Below are 21,947 nucleotides of genomic sequence, written 5' to 3'. Positions count from 1 at the left end.
CACATGCACCATCTTTTTTACAACATTTATAATTCTACAGTCTGGTATATATGAGCCCAACAGTGAATTTCATAAAAGAGAGATCTTTTTGTTGTTAGAACTGGGTTTCTCAAGTATAGCACCTCTGGAAAGGGAATGACTTTAACCTGTTATTTACATTGTTGTAACTAAAAAGCAGTAATATAGATCTGCTGAGATGCTACAAAACTTCACCAGCCTACCATCATCAATGGTATATTCCCTAAGAATGGGACAATCCTGGGAAAGAGAAGCATCTGTCACTAGTCTTCTATTAAATTCTCAGCATCTACATCCAGAGCTTCAACTACCACTTTGGCCATCTGATTTCCATCTCCTTCATCTCCTTCTCCAGTTGTGCCTCTTCATCCCATGAGATGATGTATAGTAACAGGCACTAAGGTGTGTGGGCTCCAGACTCAATTTACCAGGGTTCAAATCCTGGCTCTACCACTTCTGAGATTTAAGTTCTATACCACTTTGTGCCTCAGCTTCCTGACCTATAATAGGATGATGCTATCTATCTCTTGTGGTTGCTGTAAGCCTAAAGGTTAAACAATTTGATCTATTAAAAGCACCAAAACCAGTGCCTTGCATGCAGCAAGTTCTCAATGTTAGTTATTTTCAACTGCATGGTACATATTGTTTCCTGGATGCCCAGTCTATCCATTCATTCAGCCAACATGTATTTATTGAGCATTTATTATGTGCTAGGCACTGTTCAAGATACACCGATGGAAACATAGAAATATCCCCGCCCCTGTGGGACTTTCAGGTAGAGGTGTATTTGTTTATATTAATAGATATAACTAAGTAAATTGTATACTATGTTAGAGAGTGGTAATGCTGTAGGACAAAAAAAATGGAGATGGGCAATGATCTTTGGAAGATTGGCAAGGTTTACGATTTAGTATGTATGTTAAACACAATATTCTTTAAATAAAAATCATTTTTTCCTGGAAAATTATACTCCCTTCTTGATTTCCATTTGCTGATAATATCTTTGTTACCCAGGCTTAGAAACTCAGTCACCTTATTTTCTTTTCTATTTTCCCCATAACCTGCCATTAAGTCTCATGTTTTTTATTTTTTTGTAATGTCTCTTGAACCTACCCAGATGTGAGCATTGAGGCCTGGGTTACTGTCATAGTGTTCTAACTAGTCTCTGCTTCTAACCCCTCCCTGCTCAAATCAAGCCTACATGTCACTAGCAAAGCAACTCTCAAAAAAAGCTTGACCATGTCCCCTTCTTTCTCTAATGCCTATAGAATTAAAGTCAAACTTTTAAAAAAATGTTTAAAAGCTGCCAATTCCACTTCTGGGTATACACTCCAAAGAACTGACAAGGACCTGAACAGTTATTTCTATACCAATGCCCATAACATTGTGGCTATTGTGAATAGCCTTTTCAGAATAGACAAAAGGTAGAAACAACCCAAATGTCCAACATATATATAAAATAATACCTGTCTCCCATGTATACATATGAGAGACATATTCATCCTTAAAGAGGAAATCTGGATACATGTTATAACATGGATAGATCTTGAAGACATGCTGCGTAAAATACGATGAAAACAAAAGGACAAATATGATTCCACTTATATGAGGTATCCAGAATAGTCAAATTCATTGACAAAAAAGTAGGAAACTGTTTACCAGGGGCTGGGAGGAGGAAGCAATGGGGAGTTATTGCTAAACAGGTACAGAGTTTCAGTTTGGGATAATAAGTTCAAGAGATGGACAATAGTGATAGTTACAATACAGTAAGAATATTCTGAATGTCACTGAACTATGAAACTTAAAAATGGTTAAAAAGGGCAGGGCATTGTAGCTCATCCCTATAATCCCAGCACTTTGGGAGGCTGAGGCAGGCAGATCACCTGAGGTCAGGAGTTTGAGACCAGCCTGGCCAACATGGTGAAACCCCGCCTCTACTAAAAATACAAAAAATTAGCCAGGTATGGTGGCAGGTGCCTGTAATCCCAGCTACTCGGGAGGTGGAGGCAGGAGAATCATTTGAACCCAGGAGGCGGAGGCTGCAGTGAGCCAAGATCATGCCAATGCACTCCAGCCTGGGTGACAGAGTGAGACTCCATCTCAAAAAAAAAAAAGGTTAAAATGGTAAATTCTATGTTCTGTATCTTTTGCCCTATAGAAACACAAGTTGAATTAACAAAAGGCTATATTAAAACAAAAGTACAGGCCAGTACCACCAAAATGGTTTTATTTCTGTCACTGACAACAAGCACAACACTGCAATCGTATCATTATTTTGTTTAGTTTCTTAAATATTACTTAAGTATGCATTAAAAATGTTTACATTTTAAAAATGTGACACATTAAAGAAGTCCTCTGTAAACACGATCGCTTCTCAATATATTTTCCCGCTTTGTTTCATACATAAATAACTTAATCTACAAAGTCATAAATAATACTATCAACTCTTATGGCCTGGAAGTATATACAGATTTTGGAGTTTGACAAAAGTGTTCTTTATGATTTTATAAATAACACATAGTATTTGTAGTGTTTATTATCAATCAGATGACTTTTTACAAATTCCTACTGTCTCCTCAACCTGTTCTACCAGTAACAGATCTTCCAGTTTCCTTGGTAAAGATGCCAGGCATTTAAAAAGTCAAAATGGTCAAAATTAAAAAAAAAAAAAAAAGCAGAGAAGGTTGCTATTTAAATATTAGTAAATCTTAATAAAACCACTTCAGCTTGTCTGAAAAACAAAATATGCTACTAAAGAGTGAATGCTTGTACAATCATATAAATGGTACCCAATAAAATCTAAAATTTAAGAAATAATAAAATCAGATGAAATCTGTATTAGTTTTGCAAAAAAAACTGCACTGAGATTCTATGACAGGAACAGAATCAATACTATTCTACATTTTCTAAAATTTATTTTTGAATCTTCACTTTGATGAGTTAAAATTTTAAAGGCAAAAATAATGACAAACAAAACAATTCTGAAAAGCCATACTTATAATCCTTGATATCAAGATGTTAAGAAGGTTTTTTAAAAAAAAAGCCATACTTAAGATTCCTAATATAGAACATTTGATTGTTTAGTTTTGTTTAATGACTGGAAATGCTTATTTCTTCAAAAAATAGCAAGTATCTTTTGAAACACATCACCCATCTAATAACGTATTAAATAACCATTCAAGATTTATTAGGTAAGCACTAAAATTACTTTTATGTAATAAAAGTAAATAGGAATTTTGCGTGTTTGCTGTTTGATTTTACAAATTTTTTTTACTCTATAGGATATAAAACTTTAAGAAAACATTCTCAACTAACATTCTTATTAGATGTAAATGATTCAAATTACAAATAATACTAACCTAAGCATTGTCATTACTTTTAAAATCCAAGTTTCTCAAAGTTTGATTTTTTACTCAATACAAAAATGACCTGGTTCACACTATTAGCTGCCCAACAAACTGTTTAAAAAACTAAATATTCTTTGTGCAAGAGCAGATTACAAGAAATGTTTTCCATGCTCTTATTTTGAAAAACAAGATTCTGACATACATAATGAATCTAAATCAAAATTCACAAATGGTGGCTGAAATCCTGTCAACTTTCAGCCCAATACAATATAAATCCACAGTTATAATGCATAAACAATTCAAAATTAAAGTTTATAATGGAAATGTCAACAAGCCATAACTACTGATGGGTTTCACTATACTTCAACCTGGCACAGCAGATGTGCACATCTGATAGACAGACTGCTTAGAAAATTAAAGCTATCAGAGATATAAATAAGGAACACATAAATATGAACATAGCAATGCCAAAGCATTAGAGCCATTAAAAAAAGTGAATAAGATGTGATGTAAACACATCTGATAGTTCTCTCTGTAAGCCACTTTCCACTGATTTATAAAGCTATGGTTTTATAAGTCTTTTAAAAAGGAAAATTTTTCTACACTGCTGCATGCAGTAATTTCATTGTACATTCTCAACTACAATGCAATCTTCAAATCCTCTTGCAGAGCTTGACACATCTCATCAGAATTTCTCCAGAAAGTCAGCTTGTCATATTTTCAGCAGCCTAGAACAAGAAAGTAAGATTCACTACAATAAAACCCTGGAAAAAGAGGCATCATGAAGATAAATTTGTCAATACTGCACTGTCATTAACAAACAACTATTCCCCATAAAACAGAACCACTTTTATCACAGTAATGCAGTGCTTTTCAGGACTACCTTTTGAACATACAGTTAACAGTCCACAGGCTAACAGTGGAAAATAGTTATATCACCTAAAATAATAGTTAAGAGCACAAAAAACATACTGCTACTTGAAACATTAACCTATGGCAGACCTGTTCCCACAGACTTCATTAGTTTGTCTGTTTCTGTGTGTTTTATTCTAGTAATAGGGATTAAGAATGAAAAAGACCTTTCATGCTACAAGGCAGAGAGAACAAGAGCAAAAGATGAATAATGAACATCTTATCTAATCCTGTCTCATCTACATCCCTAACTACTATTCTTTCCCAGGTGATTCTGAAGAAATTCCAAGATACCATATCATCAATAAATGCTTTGATACATTATTTCTAGAGACTTAAACAAATCACCATACTATTATCCTACCTAACAAATTTCTTAATGTCAATATAAAAAGATATAATTTTAAATAAGTTTAATTTTAGAAATACGTATTAGTATTTTAATTCATTTACCTTTCTAACTCCTTTTTATAAGACCTACCTACACAGGGACATATCGCAGATTTACACTAAAGTATTAGTAACAGTACAGAACATCTGTAAGAGAAAGAGCAAGGTTTAGTCCACAGGACTCCACCATAATGGTATAACTTAAGACACTGGGGTACTAAAATAGAAGATATAGGAAAGTAGGTTTTGCTCAGAACTTCTCAAATTACAATATGTAGATGACTGCTTACACATAAATCCTAGAACTAAGGAGATAATATAAAAATTCAATGTCAATAAAGAATCACTAATAAAATGCACTTAATTAACAGTCCTATTTATGCTGTGGGAGATGTATATAAGGTGGCCTATTTATTGCTGTTGAGTAACTTATGTAATTAGGGAGATACGTAGCTAGCTACTTTTACTATAAATGACTTAGACCACATCAATATACAAATCTGTGAAAGTAAAAAGCAAAAAAGTTCACAAAAAATAGTTACTATTTTCTAAATAGCCAACCAAAGAGCAAAAGAAAAAAGTAATGTCTCAGACCAACAGTTTTTTGCAACATTTCAAGATACGCTTGATTTGTTATTCTACATATTCCAAAAAAGAGACAATAAATACCATACAGTTAAATTCTAAATACCAGGAATTCTAGATAAAGATAGAACACAGCAGGAACAATTTCTCTTTATCTTAATTTTAAAACTGAAAGAAATTAACAAAAAAAAAAATGAGAGAGAAAAAAATTCATGAGCAGCAACCACACAAGGCAAGGAGAAGAACCTTACGCTTGTAAAGCCAATAAAAGGTTGGTCAAGGAAAGGCAGATGTGGCTCAGTGTATCTCTAAACCCACCAGCTCCCCAACTCTGTCCCAAATGGCAACAACAGAGAACAAGACTTTATAATCTAGGGAGAGGCAAACTGATGAGTTATTCTTTTTCAATTCACTGAAATCAAGTCTAACACTTTTTTTTTTTTTTTTTTTTTTTTGAGACGGAGTCTCGCTCTGTCGCCCAGGCTGGAGTGCAGTGGCGCCCTCTCGGCTCACTGCAAGCTCGGCCTCCCGGGTTCACGCCATTCTCCTGCCTCAGCCTCTCCGAGTAGCTGGGACTACAGGCGCCCGCCACTACGCCCGGCTAATTTTTTTGTATTTTTAGTAGAGACGGGGTTTCACCGTGGTCTCGATCTCCTGACCTCGTGATCCACCCGCCTCGGCCTCCCAAAGTGCTGGGATTACAAGCGTGAGCCACCGCGCCCGGCCTAGTCTAACACTTTTATTTTTAAAATACCATGATACTATCTGGAATGATGTTCACCAAACATTATTGCAGGTTATCTCTTTGGTAATCTTGAGTGATTTTTTTTTTAATTTTTTGTATTTTCTGAATTAAATATCTTAAAAGTATAAGGATGCATTACTTTCATAAAAATTATACAGATTATGTAAATTACTTCAAAAAAACAAGTTCTAATAAACGCTTGTTTGCTAGAAACTCTCTAGTTGTTGCTGTTGTTGTTTTCACTCTGTTGCCCAAGCTGGAGTGCAGTGGCACAATCACAGCTTACTGCAGCCTCAAATGCCTGAGCTCAGGCCATCCTCCTGAATAACCAGAACTACAGGTGTGTACCACCATACCTAGCTAATTAAAATAAATGTTTTGTAGAGATGGGGTCTCGCTATGTTGCCCAAGGCAGTCTTAAACTCCTGGCCTGAAGTGATCCTTCTGCTTTGGCCTCCCAAAATGCTGGTATTACAGGCGTGAGCCAGCACACCTAGCTGAAACACCCTAGTTTTAATGAGATGCTGGTATACTGTTTCTAGATCATAGGGGAAATGCATTTTAAGAGGCTTCGTGTATGTGAGAGACAGATTTTCCATTCAAATAGTAAACACTTTCTGATTCTGTGTATCTTAATTACTGATTTTACCTCCCACATCTCACTATGACCCACTGGATGCAGAATAACTAGTATGCTAAAAGCTGAAAAAGCTATGTTAAATTGGCATTTCTGAACTGCCTATCCTAATATCGTAGCTTATATTTTGCCTAAGAAAATGCTATGCCAAAGCACTTGTCAGTCACCTGCCTCAGCTAGGTTTATTTGACTCTGGTTCTCTTATATGCACTCAAACTGTAGTACAAAACAAAAATATCTTCCTATTCTGTTAATTCCCTTTCAAATTCAAGCACAGTAAAATAAAAACTCTTGCAGTTGTGGCAGATGTGTACTAAATAAATCTTTCCCTCAAAAATTTCGGAAATACACTGATAAAATACTATAATACTCTTCATTTTTATTAAAAGAGTTATTAGATAATATTAAGTCAGGGAATGTGCCCATGCTAAAGCCCAAGGACTCTTGTTTCTAATAACGACTTCATCTTTTCCTAAACTGCTGGCTCAGGTATTCTTGAGATTTTACTGGAGGAGAAAACTTAGTAGTTAAGTAAACAACTCTGAAGTGAGAGAGCCCAAGTTCAAATCTCAGGTCAATCACTAGCTGTAAAGTTCTTGAGGTAAGTAAATTAGTCACCATAAGCTTCAGTTTCCTTAGCAGTAAACTACTAATAGTAGCATAGGATAAGTATCCCTTGTCAGAAATGCTTGGGACCAGAACTGTTTCTGATTTCAGATGTCCTAAAATTTTGGAAAATTTGTATTAACGTTGTCCCTTGGTATCCATGGTGAATTGTTAGTTCCAGGACTCCCTATCTCCCCCACCTCACAGATACTGAAGTCCACAGATGCTCAAATGCCTTATATAAAAGGGTACAGTATTTGCATATAACCTACCCGTATCCTCCCATATACTTTACATCATCTCTGGATTCATTGTGATACCTAACACAATGTAAACGCTATGTAAATAGTTGTTATCCTGTATTGTTTAGGGAATCATGAGAAGAAAAAAAGTCTGTACATTTTTAGTACAGACACAACCATCCTTTCCCCTGTTCCCCAAATATTTTTGATCCACAGCTGGTTGAATCCATGGATGCAGAACCCACAAATACAGAGGACTGACTGTACTTGCTGACTGAACATCCCTAATTAGAAAATCTGAAATGTTCCAATGAGGATTTCCTTTGAGTGTCATGTTGGTACTCGAAAGTATTTCAGATTTTGGAACACGTTGGATTTTCAGATTTGGAATGCTCAAACTGTAGTAGTTATCACTGTTATAATGATAGAGGAAATAATGCCAGTAAAGCCTGTAGAACATACGGTCTGGCATGAAAAAAGTATTCATATAAATATTAGCTATTCTTGTTATTCAGTTATTTTTCTTTCTGCCATATGAAAGCCATAGGTTTGAGTTAAAAAAGAAACTTCCATATCTAAATAGGAGAGAAGTGCTGATAGCCAAGATAATGGGTAAAAGGCCTAGACAACATTTCAGAGATCTAAGACGTGGCCCTTCCCATGACAGGCTCCAAGCCTAGGATCAGGACCTGGAGCAAAGATCATGCATGTTATGCTTTAGCAAATAACTTGGCTGCATTGTGTCCATGTCCTAGGGAACTGTGGAAGTTTGGACTTGAGAGTGATTTAGGGTATCTGGTGGAAGAAATTTCTAAGCAGTAAAGTGTTCAACATGTTGCATGGCTCCTTCTAACAGCATATGCTCAGATGCATGAGCAAAGAAAAAACCTAAGGCTGGAACTTATACTTGAAGGGGAGGCAGAGCATAAAAGTTTAGAAAATGTGCAACCTGTCCATGTGGTAGAAAAGAAACGCCCATTTTCAGGAGAATGCAAGGGGGCTGCAAAGCAACCACTTGCTAGAGAAATTTCCGAATCTAAATAGGAGGCAAGTGCTGATAGCCAAGACAATGGGTAAAAGGCCTAGACAACATTTCAGAGATCTAAGAGGCAGCCCTTCCCATTACAGGCCCTGATGCCTAGGATAGAATGGTTTTATGGGCCAGGCTCAGGGCTCTGAAGCCCTCCACAGCCTTGGGACATTGCTCCTTGCATCCCAGCCACTCTGGCTCCAGCCATGACTCAAAGTGGCCCAGGTATAGCTTGGGACACCAAGCCTTGGTGACTTTCATGTGGTGTCAAGCCTGTGGGTACACAGAGTACAAAGGCTGAGGCTTGGCAGCCTCCACCTAGATTTCAGAGGATATATGGAAAAGCCTGGGTATCTAGGCAGAAGCCTGCTTCAGGGGTGGAGCCCTCATGGAGAACCTCTACTAGGGTAGTGCAGAGGGGAAATATGGGGTTGGAGCCCCCACACAAAGTCCTCACTGGGGCACTACCTAATGGAGCTGTGAGAAGAGGGCCACTGTTCTCCAACCCCAGAATGGTAGATCCACTGACAGCTTGTACCCTGAGCCTTGAAAAGCTGCAGACACTCAACAATGCCAGCCCATGAGAGCAGCCATGGGGGCTTAACCCTGTAAAGCCACAGGGGCAGAGCTGCTCAAGGCCTTGGGAGCATACCCCTCCCACCAGTGTGTCCTGCATGTGGGACACAGAGTCACAGGAGATTGTTTTGGAGCTTTAAGATTTAATGACTACCCTGCTGGGTTTGGAACTTGTTTGGGGCCTGTAGCCTCTTTCATTTGGCTGATTTATCCCTTTTGGGATGGGAATGTTTACCCAATGTCTATAATCCCATTGTGTCTTGGAAGTAAACAACTTGTTTTAGATTTTACAGGCTCATAGGTGGAAGGGACTTGCCTTGTCTCAGAACTTTGGACTTTTGAGTTATTGCTGAAATGAGTTAAGACTTTGGGGGACTGTTAGGAAGGCATGATTGTATGTTGCAATGTGAGAAGAACACACGAGATCTGGGAAGGGCCAGCAAGGGAATGATAGTTTGGATGTGCATCCCCACCCAAATTTCACCTTGAAATGTAATCTCCAATGTTGGAGGTGGGGCCTGGTGGGAGTTGACTGAATCATGGGGGCAGATCCGTCATGAATGGTTTAGCACCACCCTCTTGGTGCTGTACTCGCTAAAGTGAGTGAATTCTTAAAAGTTATGGTTACATAAAACTGTGTGGCACCTCACTCTCTCCCTCTCTTGCTCCTGCTTTTGCCATGTGACGTGCCTTCTCCCCCTTTGCTTTCCATAATGATTGTAACCTTCCTGAAACCTCCCCAGAAGCAGATGCCACTATGCTTTCTATACAGCCTGCAGAACTATGAGCCAATTAAACCTCTTTTCTTTACAAATTATCTGGTCTCAGGTTTTTTTGTTTTTGTTTTTTTTAAGAGGAAGTCTTCCTCTGTCACCCAGGCTGGAGTACAGTGGTGTGAATCTTGGCTCACTGCCACCTCCACCTCTTGGGTTCAAGTGATTCTCTTGCCTCAGCCTCCCGAGCAGCTGGGATTACAGGTGCCTGCCATAATGCCTGGCTAATTTTTGTATTTTTAGTAGAGATGGGTTTCACTATGTTGGCCATGCTGGTCTTGAACTCCTGACTTCAAGTGCTCTGCCCACCTCAGCCTCCCAAAGTACTGGGATTACTGGCTTGAGCTACCATGCCCGGCAGGTATTTCTTTATATCAATTCAAGAATCGACTAATACAGAGTCTACCATAAAAGTGAGGATAGTAGTTACTGGAGGGGAGAGCAAGAGGGAGGGGTTAGTGACTGGGGAGGGGGCAGAACGGAGATTATCTGGTGCTGGCAGTGATGGTTGCATGGATATTGTCTTTATGATACATTTTACCTCTACGAATGTGGTTTACCCTTTTTAGTTAGATTTAATAATCAAGAGATTTTAAAAAGCAGAAAAACAAACCTAAAGAATAAGAACTCATTGGAAAATAATCTGAAAGATATGTAAATTGCATGTTTTAAATAGTTGTTTTCTTAAAGATAAGAAAAAAGAGAAGTCACTTTGTATCAGGTATCAGAAAGTTTTATTTGTTTGTTTGTTTTTTCCCCCATTGACCGTCTCTGTGAGCCCATGTTTTGGACAAGTTTTAAGATGAACTAACTTAAAAGTTTCAGTATTCAAAGTGAGTTAGTGCTATATAAAAAGGGAAATAAAATCACAAGCTTTTAAATCAGAAAGTCTGTGGAAGAGAGAATAGGACATGTTTTTAGTTGCCAATCTGAGCAATTAAAAGGTGGTTAATTTGAATTTGAAAAAAGGTGGCCCTCTGGGAGCCTGGTGGCAGCAGCAGTCCCCTGGTCTCTGAAGCACTCTTGGAGTCACTTTTTCCTTTTCTTGAAGGATAACACATGGGCCCTCAGCTGAGCAGCTCTATCAGCCAGTTTCCTGTCTAAAGAATCCCAGTAATCTGACAGCCTTCTTTCACTTCATCCTGTCCAAGCTGGCAGTGTTTGTGCTGAGATGGTTGACTGGCTCTATCACACACCTAATGTCTTCACAAAAGTCTAACCACACTCTTAGCCCTGTCTCCAGAACATGTTATTCAGAGAGGCTGAGAATTTTCTAAATTCTCAAATGCTAGTTCCTTTTCTCTTAGCAGGTCCTTACTCAATTGCTCATTTGTGTCACATTATTAAGCAGCAAAAAGAAATCAGGCTACACCTTCCACAATTTGCTTGGAAATTTCCTCAATGAAATATCCAAGTTCATTGCTTACATATTCTATTCTCCTTCCAACAGTAGAACATAATTCAGCCACAACTTGTCACTTTTTTTTTTTTTTTTTTTGAGATGGAGTTTTGCTCTTGTTGCCCAGGCTGGAGTACAATATCGCAATCTTGGCTCACTGCAACCTCTGCCTCCTGGGCTCAAGCGATTCTCCTGCCTCAGCCACCCAAGTAGCTGGGATTACAGACATGTGCCACCACGCCTGGCTAATTTTGTATTTTTAGTAGAGATGGAGTTTCATTATGTTGGTCAGGCTGGTTTTGAACTCCTGACATCAGGTGATCCACCCACCTTGGCGTCCCATAGTGTTGGGATTACAGGCATAAGCCACTGTGCCTGGCCCATTCTGTCACTTTCTAACAAAGATCACCTTTCTTTTAGTGTCCAATAAATGTTCCCCATTTCCATCTGGGTCTTCACTAAAAGTGCTTTTAACATTTATATTTCTAGCAACATTCTGATCCTAACGTTAGTCTCAAAAAAACCCTGAAGCTTTCTCTACAGTTCTCTTCTCTTCTTTCTGAGCCCTCACCAGAATTGCCTCAACATTCACAGTTCTACAAACAGTTCCTCTTCAAGGAAATCTAGTATTTTTCTATCAAGCACCTTAAAACTTTCCAGTCTCTATCCAATTCCCAATTCCAAAGCCACATCCTCACTTTTAAGTATTTGTTACAGCAACACTCCACTTCCCAGTATGAAAATCTGTAACAGATTTCTGGGACTGCCATAATAAAGTAACCACATATTAGGTGGGTTAAAACAACAAAAATTTATTTACAGTTTGAAGGCCACAAATCCATACATATTATACATATTTAACCAAAGCATTAGCTGGGTCATGCTCTCTGACAGCTCTAGGGGAATATCCTTCCTTGCCTCTTTCTAGCTTCTTGTGGCCACAGAAAATCCTTAACTTTCCTTGGCTATTTGTGTCCAAATTTCTCTTGTCTTACAAGCCCACCAATTATTGGGTTAGGATCTACCCTAATCCAGGATGACCTCATCTTAATTTGATTATATCTGCAAAGGCATTATTTCCAAATAAGGTCATATTCATTGGGACCAGGCGTTAGGACCTGAACATGCCTCTTCTGGAGCAGGCACAATTTTACTCACCAAATAGCACAATTCTAAAAACAGAGACTTCTGGGAAAACATAACATGGTCCATGGTAGTAGTAATTTTTCTTTTTGTTTTTTGAGACAGAGTCTCGCTCTGTCACCCAGTCTGGAGTGCAGTGTCACCATCTTGGCTCACTGCAAGCTCCGCCTCCCGGGTTCACGCCATTCTCCTGCCTTAGCCTCCCCAGTAGCTGGGACTACAGGTGCCCACCACCATGCCCGGCTAATTTTTTTGTATTTTTAGCAGAGAATGGGGCTTTACTGTGTTAGCCAGGATGGTTTCGATCTCCTGACCTCGTGATCCGCCCACCTCAACCTTCCAAAGTGCTGGGATTACAGGTGTGAGCCACTGCACCTGGCCTGGTAGTAGTAATTTTTATGATATGAACATACACTATTAAGCTCCTGGTCTTTTGGTGGTGTTGGATGTTAGTTTAACCTTGTTTAACCCGGATGTTTCCCAGAACTTCATCATTAATCATTTTTCTAAATAAAAGCATCTTTATTTAGAATGAACTAATAGGAATCTCCAACCTTTAGTGCTTCAGTAGCCTTGCGAAGCTCCTTAATAACCGATGATAAAGCTTCTGGGTTAATTCCTTGTTCACAAAGCCGTACACAAATAGACAGAGTTTCCATATCTAAGCCAGTATTCAAAATTCTTGAAATCTCAAGCAGAACTGAAAAAAGATACAAAAAAAAAAACTTAAAAAAAGGTTTACAGCATTTAAAAATATGCATATAGTACTTTCATCAATTTATATATCACTGCACAATACCAAGGAATTAGCACAGCATCCCAGGTTTTGGAAATCTGCATGTAATACTTTCTTGCCTTTACTTAGTTTTAGAAACTTAAACATAAACTTACACCTGCCCTTCACATAACTGCCTTTTACATCTTGCTATATATTCTAGCACTCGTTTAATATCTAACATGTATCCACCATACTTAGGATAATTCTGAACACTTGCTTATTTTTTAGTATTCTTTTAAAATGCAGTTTAGTCATATATTATTCCATTTTATGGAAACACTATACTTAACTACTCTGTTACTTTAAAAGTTAGGCTGCTCTCATGTTTCTCTCATTAAAATAATATTGATAAGAATCTGTACATACTAAATTTTATTTCATTAGGATAAATTTCTAGAAGTAGAACTGCTCAGTCAGTAATATACATATTTAATTTGCTGAATTGACATACAATAGTCAAAAAAAGGTAATGTACATATTTAAGGCTTTAAAAGTGTTTAGAAACTTTTATAACAATTTGACAGCGTAATCGTGTCTGTTGAATCTAATAATAAAAATGAAACCTTATATTTTTTAAACTTCATTTGTATAGTACTGCATTTTATTGTAGTTGATAGAACTCTTTGTCTTTAACATGAGAAGCACAAACAGAGAAACTTGGTTTCCAAAGTGATTTTCAGAATCACTTCCATTACAGGTTGTAAGTACACCGGTTCCATTGAATTTTGTTTTGTGATTGCTTCGCAGAGAGTATTTAGAATATTTTAAGTCAACTGTCAACATATTATCTATTGTTTCCTATATCATTTCCCCTTGGCATTATGCTTAGAAAGTTATTCCCCATGAAAAGATTATATCCACCAGTATTCTTTTCCAGCACTTTAAAAGTTTATTTCCCAATACCCCCCATAAGTATTTATCTCCCTGGAGTTTGGGTGGAAAATAGGATCTAACTTTTCCTCCCAGAAATCAGCCAGTTGCCCCAGTAAAATTTATTGAATGACCTAAGTTTTCCCCACCCAGTTGAGATGCCACCTTTATTCATAGTAAATTCCCATATACTTACAAATTTGTTACATGTCTATCTTTTGTAAGGGCAACCATTTAATTTCTAACTTTATATTGCATGTAGTAGGGTAAACATTCCGTTGCCATCTTTCATTTATATAAGCCCTTTTATTCTTTGGATGAACTGAAAATTTTTCATCAATTCTAAAAACAAATTGCAACTGGATTCTGATTAACTGTATAAAAACTACATATTATTTTGGGAAGAATGGACACGTTATCAATATTTAGTCACCCATTAATTTAAGTCTTTCTGAAAATTCTTATAGTATTTATCATGCTCATGAGATACATCCCTCCCATTTTTTCCATATCAGATATTCACTTTCATCCCTAAAAGTTCAATTTGAGCCAGGCGCAGTGGCTCACGCCTGTAATCCCAATACTTTGGGAGAGCAAGGTAGGCAGATCACCTGAGGTCGGGAGTTTGAGACCAGCCTGACCAACATGGAGAAACCCCGTCTCTACTAAAAATACAAAATTAGCCAGGCAAGGAGGCACATGCCTGTAATCCCAGCTACTTGGGAGACTGAGGCAGGAGAATTGCTTGAACCCGGGAAGTAAAGGTTGTGGTGAGCCGAGATTGCGCCATTGCACTCCAGCCTGGGCAACAAGAGCAAAACTCTGTCTCAAAAGATAAAACAAACAGACAAAAAAAGCAGTTCAATTTGAGTCTTAAAAAAAAAAATGTCTTCCATGCCTCTACTAAACTTTTTGGAGATATGGAGTACAGTTCTGATGCCCTTGTCTGCTAATTCTAACATCTGTGTCATCGGGGGGGTGTTCGTTACAATTGACTGAATTTTTCACATCATGGGTCATACTGTTCTGCCTTGCATACCTGGTAATCTTTGATTGGATGCCATGTACTTAGAATTTTACTTAGGTACCGGCTATTTTTACATTTCTATATTCTTGAGCTTTATAATGAGATACCGTTATCTGGAAATGGTTTGATCCTTTCGGGTATTACTTCTTAGATCTGTTAGGCAGGACCAGAGCCCTGTTTAGCGTAGGACTAATTATTCCCCTTACGACTGAGGTAAGAATTCTAAGTACTGTATCCAATGTCTCATGAATTACAAAATTTCCATTCTGGCCGGTAGTTACAGGCACTATCCTCAGCCCTGTGTAAGCATGGTGCACGGTTCACTCTAATCCTTCTAGATGGTTCCCTCCCAGCTTTCTGAGTACTTTTCTCACACATCTGCTAATCAATGCTCTGAATACTTACAGGGGACACTTCCACAGATCTCCAGCATTCTTTCTGTGCAGTTCTCCCCTCTCAGGTACTGTTATTCAAACTCTACCTGCCTTGGTCTCCCAGGTCTTCTAAACTCCTCCTACTCACTTCAGTGTGTCTACTGGGTTCCGCCTCAGTTCTCCCTGCTATACTGAGGCCTGGAACTCTCTGAAGGCAGTGAGCTGGGGGCAACCCAAGAACTCACTTTGCTTGTTTCCTGTCTCTAAGGGATCACTGTACTCTGATGCTTGATGTCCAGTGTCTTGAAAACCATTGTTCTGTATGCTTTACCTGAGTTTTCTTGGTTGTTTCAAGTAGAAGCAAAAATCTAATCTCTGTTACTCCATCTTGGCTGGAAGATGACAGCTCTTCCCATTTTCATTTCTTCAGTTTTGATAATCCAATTTACTGATACTTTGCTCTTCAGCTGTATCCAGCCTGTTATTCATATCATCTGCTGAATTTATTTCAACTTTATTTCAATAGCTTTCAAGATTTCTAATTTCTCCCCATAATCACTTGTTTTATAACTAAATGCTTATTTATAGTGACTAATTTCACAGCTGTTGTTCCTGCCTTCATCTATTTAAGGCTATATTCTTAAACTGTACTTGAGATTGCTCTATTATCTCTATTTCTTGCAGTATAAGCAAGCAGCAAAAGACGGTGGTTAGGAGTGTGATCTCTAGAGCCAAACTACCTGTGTTCAAATTCTAGCTGTAGTATTTAGTAGGCAAGTTACTCTCTCTGTGCCTTATTTCACCATTCTCGAAAGTGAGAATAAGATAAGAGTACCTATTTTAAAGGATTAGTGTGAGAATTGAAGGATACACTTAGAATGGTATCCATTTGTTTTGCTGACACTGCCTTGCAGTCCTTTGGAATGGTGGTTGGCATATGGTAGGGCTCAATAAAAAAAGAGTTCCCTGTTACTACCACTTTCCCTGCCCTCTTTTTCATTTTCCATGTTAGTTGCTCATGTTTTTCATCTACCTTAGGTGCTTTGTCATTCTTGGCTGAAAACTCATCTTCCATAGATTTATTTTCGGTGTCCTGGACTGGTGGCCCATTCTAAGATAGGAAGCCGTACCCTAGCCTTGGGCCTCTAGATCAGGCCTTGTAGTATTTTTCGTCCAGATCCAAAAATCACATGGATGGTGCTTCTCAATCTCTGGCTGTGACAAATGGCACATTTCTGACTCCCAACTTCAGTGAGGCAGGGTAGCATGCTTTGTCAGGTTCTATTCCCGACAATCCTCTGCTGTGGTTCCCATCTGCTCCTTTCTTTTGGGGGGAAACCTCTCTCTTCCTAATCAATGGAGACTTCCCTTCTTGCTTTTGAAAGGTCTATCCTGATAATTATATTTTGTTACTATTTCCTATTTTTTATATGCTTAGAGTTTCAGCAAGTGCTCAGTCTACCATATTGAATCTTCACTTTATTTTTGACTGTCTTCATAAATGGATTCTACTTAGCCCTTGTACATTCTAAGTGGTTACCATCAGTATACTGGAACACTACATATCAAATTTTTTAATCACCAGTCACCTTGATGAATTCTATGATGCTTCTAACAGTTTTTCAGTTGATTCTCTCCCTTCTCTCTCCAGTTTCCAGTTTGTTCTCTTCATGGTAGACCCCCCCACGTATAAAGGCTATGCTTATTCCTGACTTCATGCCTTTGTTCTTGCTTTTCTCCTCTGCCTTTTATCCTCCCTTCATATAACTCAATGCTGTTTTCTTAGTCCATCTCATTTCTAGTTTCTTCTTTAAGCCTTCTTTTCAAATGGATACCTATTTTCACTTCCTATTTTCACAAATTGCCTGTAATCAAAAACTATTTCTTTAGTGCCTACCATATGATCAGTATAGGTTGAACGCTCCTAATCCCAAAATCTGAAATGTGAAATGCTCCAAAATCCAAAACTTATTAAGTACTGACATAACACCATAGTGGAAAATTCCACACCTCATATAATGGATCAAAGTCAAAATGCAGGTGCACAATACAGTTCATTCAGCATCCCTGAGGGAAAAAAAACAAAATTACCTTCAGGCTATGTGTATAAGGTATATATAAAACATACATGAATTCTGTGTTTGGACTTGGGTCGCATCCCCAAGGTATCTCATTATGTATGTGAAAATATTAAAAAAAAAAAATCTGAAATCCAAAACATGGTCCCAAGGTTTTTGGATGAGGGACAATCAACCTGTAACTATATGTATTTTGTGCCTCTTATGCTACTGCTGCAAATACAGTTATGAACAAGGTATATATGGCCCCAATCCTCACAGATATTAGTCCAGGAGGAGAGAGAGATATTAAAGTAATAACTGATTCCAGATATAAGTAAAATAAAGAAAGAGTGGAATACTTCTGAAACAAATTACAAGGGCATCTTACCAAGTTTGGAAGGACACAGTGTTTAGCAAAGACTTGTCTGAAGAAGTGACAATTACACGTAGACATCAAAAGTGAGTAGAAATCAACCAGACTAATACAGAGGCAGGAGGAAGGGTGATGGGTGAGAGCAAAGAAAACAGCTTGTGTGATGGTTCCTACACTAGAGGGAACTTGGTAAATTCACAGACCCGAACTGCTATTGTGAAGGCAATGTAATTAACGGGGTGAGTGGGTATAAAATAAGAGGTAAGTCCTAATGAAGATCTTAGAACTGTGGAAAGCTACTGGATGATATAAAATAGGAACATAAAAAAATCAAATTTGCATTTTAAGGACTTTTTGGCTGAGTATCAAATGAATCTTTAAAAAGTCCAGTTATATCACAATTTTGATAAAAGACTGGTGAACAGTATGAACAGGAGATATTTAGCCAACCTGAAATGAGTCAAGAATTGAAAGGGCTTAGTGAAGAACAGGAGGCAGAGGAGGTGAGAAAGCAAGACTGACTTCTAGATTTCTTTCTCAAATGTGCAACTGGATTGATGGTGGTAGCATGGACTGTTTCGCTGGCACTGCCTTGCAGTGCTAGTCAAATGGAATCTATATACCATAGATTCTCTTAACTCCTTTCTCTATGTGTTCCTTTTTTTTTTGAGATGGAGTCTACCTCTGTCACCCAGTCTGCAGTGCAGTGGCACAATCTCGGCTCACGACAACCTTCGCCTCCCAGGTTCAAGCGATTCTCCTGCCTCAGCCTCCCGAGTAGCTGGGATTACAGGCACCCGCGCTTACTACTACATATATATATATGTATATGCTCACGCCTATAATCCCAGCACTTTGGGAGACTGAGGCGGGTGGATCACCTGAGGTCAGGAGTTCGAGACCAGCCTGGCCAACATGGTGAAATCCTGTCTCTACTAAAAATACAAAAATTAGCTGAGCATGGTGGTGGGTGCCTATAATCCCAGTTACTCCAGAGGCCGATGCAGGCGAATTGGTTCCCATCCCCAGCTTGAACCTGGGAGGCGGAGGTGGCAGTGAGCCAAGATCGCGCTGCTGCACTCCAGCCAGACTCAGTCTCAAAAAAAAAAAAAAAAAAATAGTGCTATGATAAAGCCTCTCATAAGGAATAATTATCAAAATTAAAATTCAGATGCACAGGATGATTTTAGAGGAAAATAAAAATTAAAGTATAAAAAGCAATCAATAGAGAGTACCTAACATATCAAAAAGTTGAAAAGCAAAGGAGGCAATCATACACAGTGGGTTGGGGGGGTGTTGTTGAAAAGGCATGACTATTTTAAGCATGTAGAATTTTAGGGATATAAGGATGAAAGCAGATATCTCATGCAGACCTTATTCTAAATAGGCAGAGACAGTTATTTTCAGAGTGAGGTGCACAGATAATTTATTAATAGAAAGTCAGCCTGCTTCCTCCCATGTCTTTAACAAAAGGCTTTCATTTCATGATCAAAATGCAAATGTAGCCAAGAGTTCTGCAATTCATATGACTTAAAGGGGGGTTCACAAATGCTGCCATTGAGGGGAGAAATGGTATTCAAAAAGTTTTGAAAATTTCACTTTTGATCTCACAGGTTGATTTAAATACTGTGTAACACCACATCCCCTCTCCTTCATTTTTTGTTTTACTTCACTTTTTCGTGTTCTTACTCTCTCATATAATCTTCATTTCACACCAAGTTTTCTCAGAAGAGATCTTGATGATGCAGCCAACACAAACCATCAGTTCTCAATTGTACATCAGTGGTTCCACCAGAGAAAATGTGAGTTTTCTATTCAAATGGGATCCTGCGGCCATATACATAAGGAACCTAAGTACAGCTAACATAAGAAAATAGGCTAGAAGTGAGGTCTTATACTCTTTCTTTTTCCAAGGAAATATACAAGATAGTAAATTTATATATATACACACACACACACACACACACATATTCATATATAAATCCACTTACGAAATAAAACTATTAAGTGTTGATACAGCAAAAAGGATAGAAAAATAGGCTGAATATTAAGAGTAACATTCTCAGAAAAACAGCAAGGTAGATACTGAACAAGTGAAAAATTAGATGCAAAGGCTCTAAAAGTGTAATTCTTTGAAAAGAAAACCAGAACCAGTGCAGAAAAAGCCAGCAGCCCCTCTGCAGGTGCTATATAAGAAAATGAGGCCGGGCATGGTGGCTCACGCCTGTAATCCTAGCATTCTGGGAGGCCGAGGCGGGTGGATCACCTAAAGTCAGGAGTTCGAGACCAACCTGGCCAACATGGGGAAACCCCGTCTCTACTAAAAATACAAAAAATTAGCAGGGTGTGGTGGCAGGCACCTGTAATCCCAGCTACTCCGGAGGCTGAGGCAGGAGAATCGCCTGAACCGAGAGGCGGAGGGTTGCAGTGCACCGAGGTTGCGCCATTGCACTCCAGCCTGAGCAACCACAGCAAGACTCTGTCTCAAAAAAGAAAAAAGAGCCTACGGTGAAGTAGAGAGAGATACAGCAGTGAGAATTTCACAGGGTTATCTTTTAACAGAGAGGGAAGCTGACGTGAGTAGACCCTGGAAAACGTTTAGGCCCACTGCAAATGACAACATCGGTCAAACACTCATAATACAGGTGGATGTGAGTAAAAAGGAGAGAAAGAAGACTACAAGAGAGAGGCCATCTGAAATAAAAATAATTGATCATCTTTGATGTGTTTTTACATGGTTGTCTTATTTAAATATTCACAACTCTTGGAGGTAGGGTTTTATTTTATAGAAAAAAAAAAAAAAAAACTAAACAGGCTCAATGATGTTTAACTATCTAGTCCAACCTCACCACAGGGGCATAAAGTGGCAGAACCGACATTAGAGGGTGGACAGAGAATAACCGCAAGACACTAATTTCGTGTTCTGCAACGCTTGTGTAGGCTTCACACACACGTGCCTCCGGGGCCGAAAACAGGTGACACCATAGCACTTGGGCACTGGCGTCACCCGCTTCAAGAGGAAACTAGGATAATTCTGACGAAAGGGGAACTTGTTCATTCGCAGGATATTAAAGGCGCCTACTTAAGTGCGAAGAACAGGAGGCATAGCGGTGACCAAACACCTGGCCCCTGTCCCCGCCGGGATCCCAACCTTGGGGACCCCCGAAGCGCCCCGCGCGGGAATCGGGTGGGACGCGGCGCGCAGGAGGGAATGGGTGTACTGTGTGGGGTGGGCGTGGCGCCGTCACCGCAGGAGATCGGTCGGGTAGGGCGGACCTGGGACGCTGGATAGAGGGGGCGCGGCATTCGCGCGAGAGGGACGACGTGCGCCACCGGCTGACTAGGAAGCCGCAACGCCTAGCGCGCGCGACAAACTACGCAGCGGCGGAAACAACCCTCAAGGGATAGGGCCATCAGCCCTGCGGCCCTGTTAGGTCCCTATCAAAGATCTTGGAAGATGGCGTTTGGGGCACGAAGAGGACCTGAAGTCCTCCACAGGCTCAGCCCCGCCTGGGGGCCTTGGCTCTGGGAAGGCAGGCAAGGTAAAAGGAGTGCAACGGACACTCACCGTCCATGGTCTCCCGCACCGCATTCAGATTCGCCGCCGCGGCCGCTGCCGCCGCCCCAGCACCGCTGCTACTTGCCATGGCTAAGGCCGAGGGAGGCGGGAGAAGGGCCTGACCCGGAACTGGAGCGCCTTCCTCTCTCCGGGGCAATCACACAGCGCGTCTCGGCTCACGCCGAGCAGGCTCCGCCCCTCGCGCTCGCCGCCGGCGTGAGGCTGCGTTAATTTGAATTTGGAGCCTCGTTCCTCTGCGGGGAACGTGGAGCCAGGAGTTGCTATTCGAATTTCCTACGCGGCCTCCGTGCGATTGGCTGGTTCGCGGATGGCGGGACGACACGATTGGCCAGTCGCTCACAAGCCCCGTGCCCTGGTTGGCCCAACACAGCGCGGAAGCGGGGAGTTAAAGAGTCAGTGCCTGTCGGGAAGCTGGCCTGGCCCCCGGGAGCTCCCTGGAGTAGGTATTGGGGGCTTCGTTTTGTACGCACCGGTAGGTACGC

General features: G+C 39.7%; 2 protein-coding genes across 6 annotated transcripts in view; one reads left to right on the top strand and one right to left on the bottom strand.

The window, feature by feature from the left end:
* Positions 1-2,228: 2,228 nt before the first annotated feature.
* Positions 2,229-21,759, bottom strand: MZT1 (mitotic spindle organizing protein 1). Its single transcript, XM_055244722.2, has 3 exons — positions 21,454-21,759; positions 12,958-13,103; positions 2,229-4,093 (listed from the first exon to the last, which is right to left on the bottom strand). The coding sequence occupies exons 1-3, from the start codon at positions 21,530-21,532 to the stop codon at positions 4,070-4,072; spliced, it is 249 nt and encodes an 82-aa protein (XP_055100697.1). The 5' UTR covers positions 21,533-21,759; the 3' UTR covers positions 2,229-4,069.
* The window catches only part of BORA (BORA aurora kinase A activator), a 30,129-nt gene continuing 29,861 nt past the window's right edge, over positions 21,680-21,947 (top strand). For 4 of the 5 annotated variants that reach the window (XM_055244714.2, XM_055244713.2, XM_055244712.2 and 1 more), the window contains exon 1: positions 21,680-21,937. In XM_055244714.2, coding sequence (XP_055100689.2) covers positions 21,773-21,937 — 165 coding nt within the window. In that variant the 5' untranslated portion in view covers positions 21,680-21,772. The remainder of the gene's footprint in view (positions 21,938-21,947) is intronic. The other variant, XM_055244715.2, reaches the window with a different exon arrangement.

Source organism: Symphalangus syndactylus, chromosome 15 (assembly GCF_028878055.3).
Source record: "Symphalangus syndactylus isolate Jambi chromosome 15, NHGRI_mSymSyn1-v2.1_pri, whole genome shotgun sequence".
Taxonomy (NCBI): Eukaryota; Metazoa; Chordata; class Mammalia; order Primates; family Hylobatidae; genus Symphalangus; species Symphalangus syndactylus.
The sequence above is the reverse complement of the archived record's forward strand: the minus strand, read 5'-3'. Positions and strand labels throughout refer to the sequence as shown.

Coding starts and splice junctions, on each gene's coding strand:
- MZT1 (XM_055244722.2), bottom strand. CDS start 21,532: ATGGCAAGTAGCAGCGGTGCTGGGGCGGCGGCAGCGGCCGCGGCGGCG. Junction 13,104..21,453: donor GGTGCGGGAGACCATGGACG/GTGAGTGTCCGT, acceptor ATCTTTTTTCAG/TTCTGCTTGAGATTTCAAGA. Junction 4,094..12,957: donor AGGCTACTGAAGCACTAAAG/GTTGGAGATTCC, acceptor TTCTTGTTCTAG/GCTGCTGAAAATATGACAAG.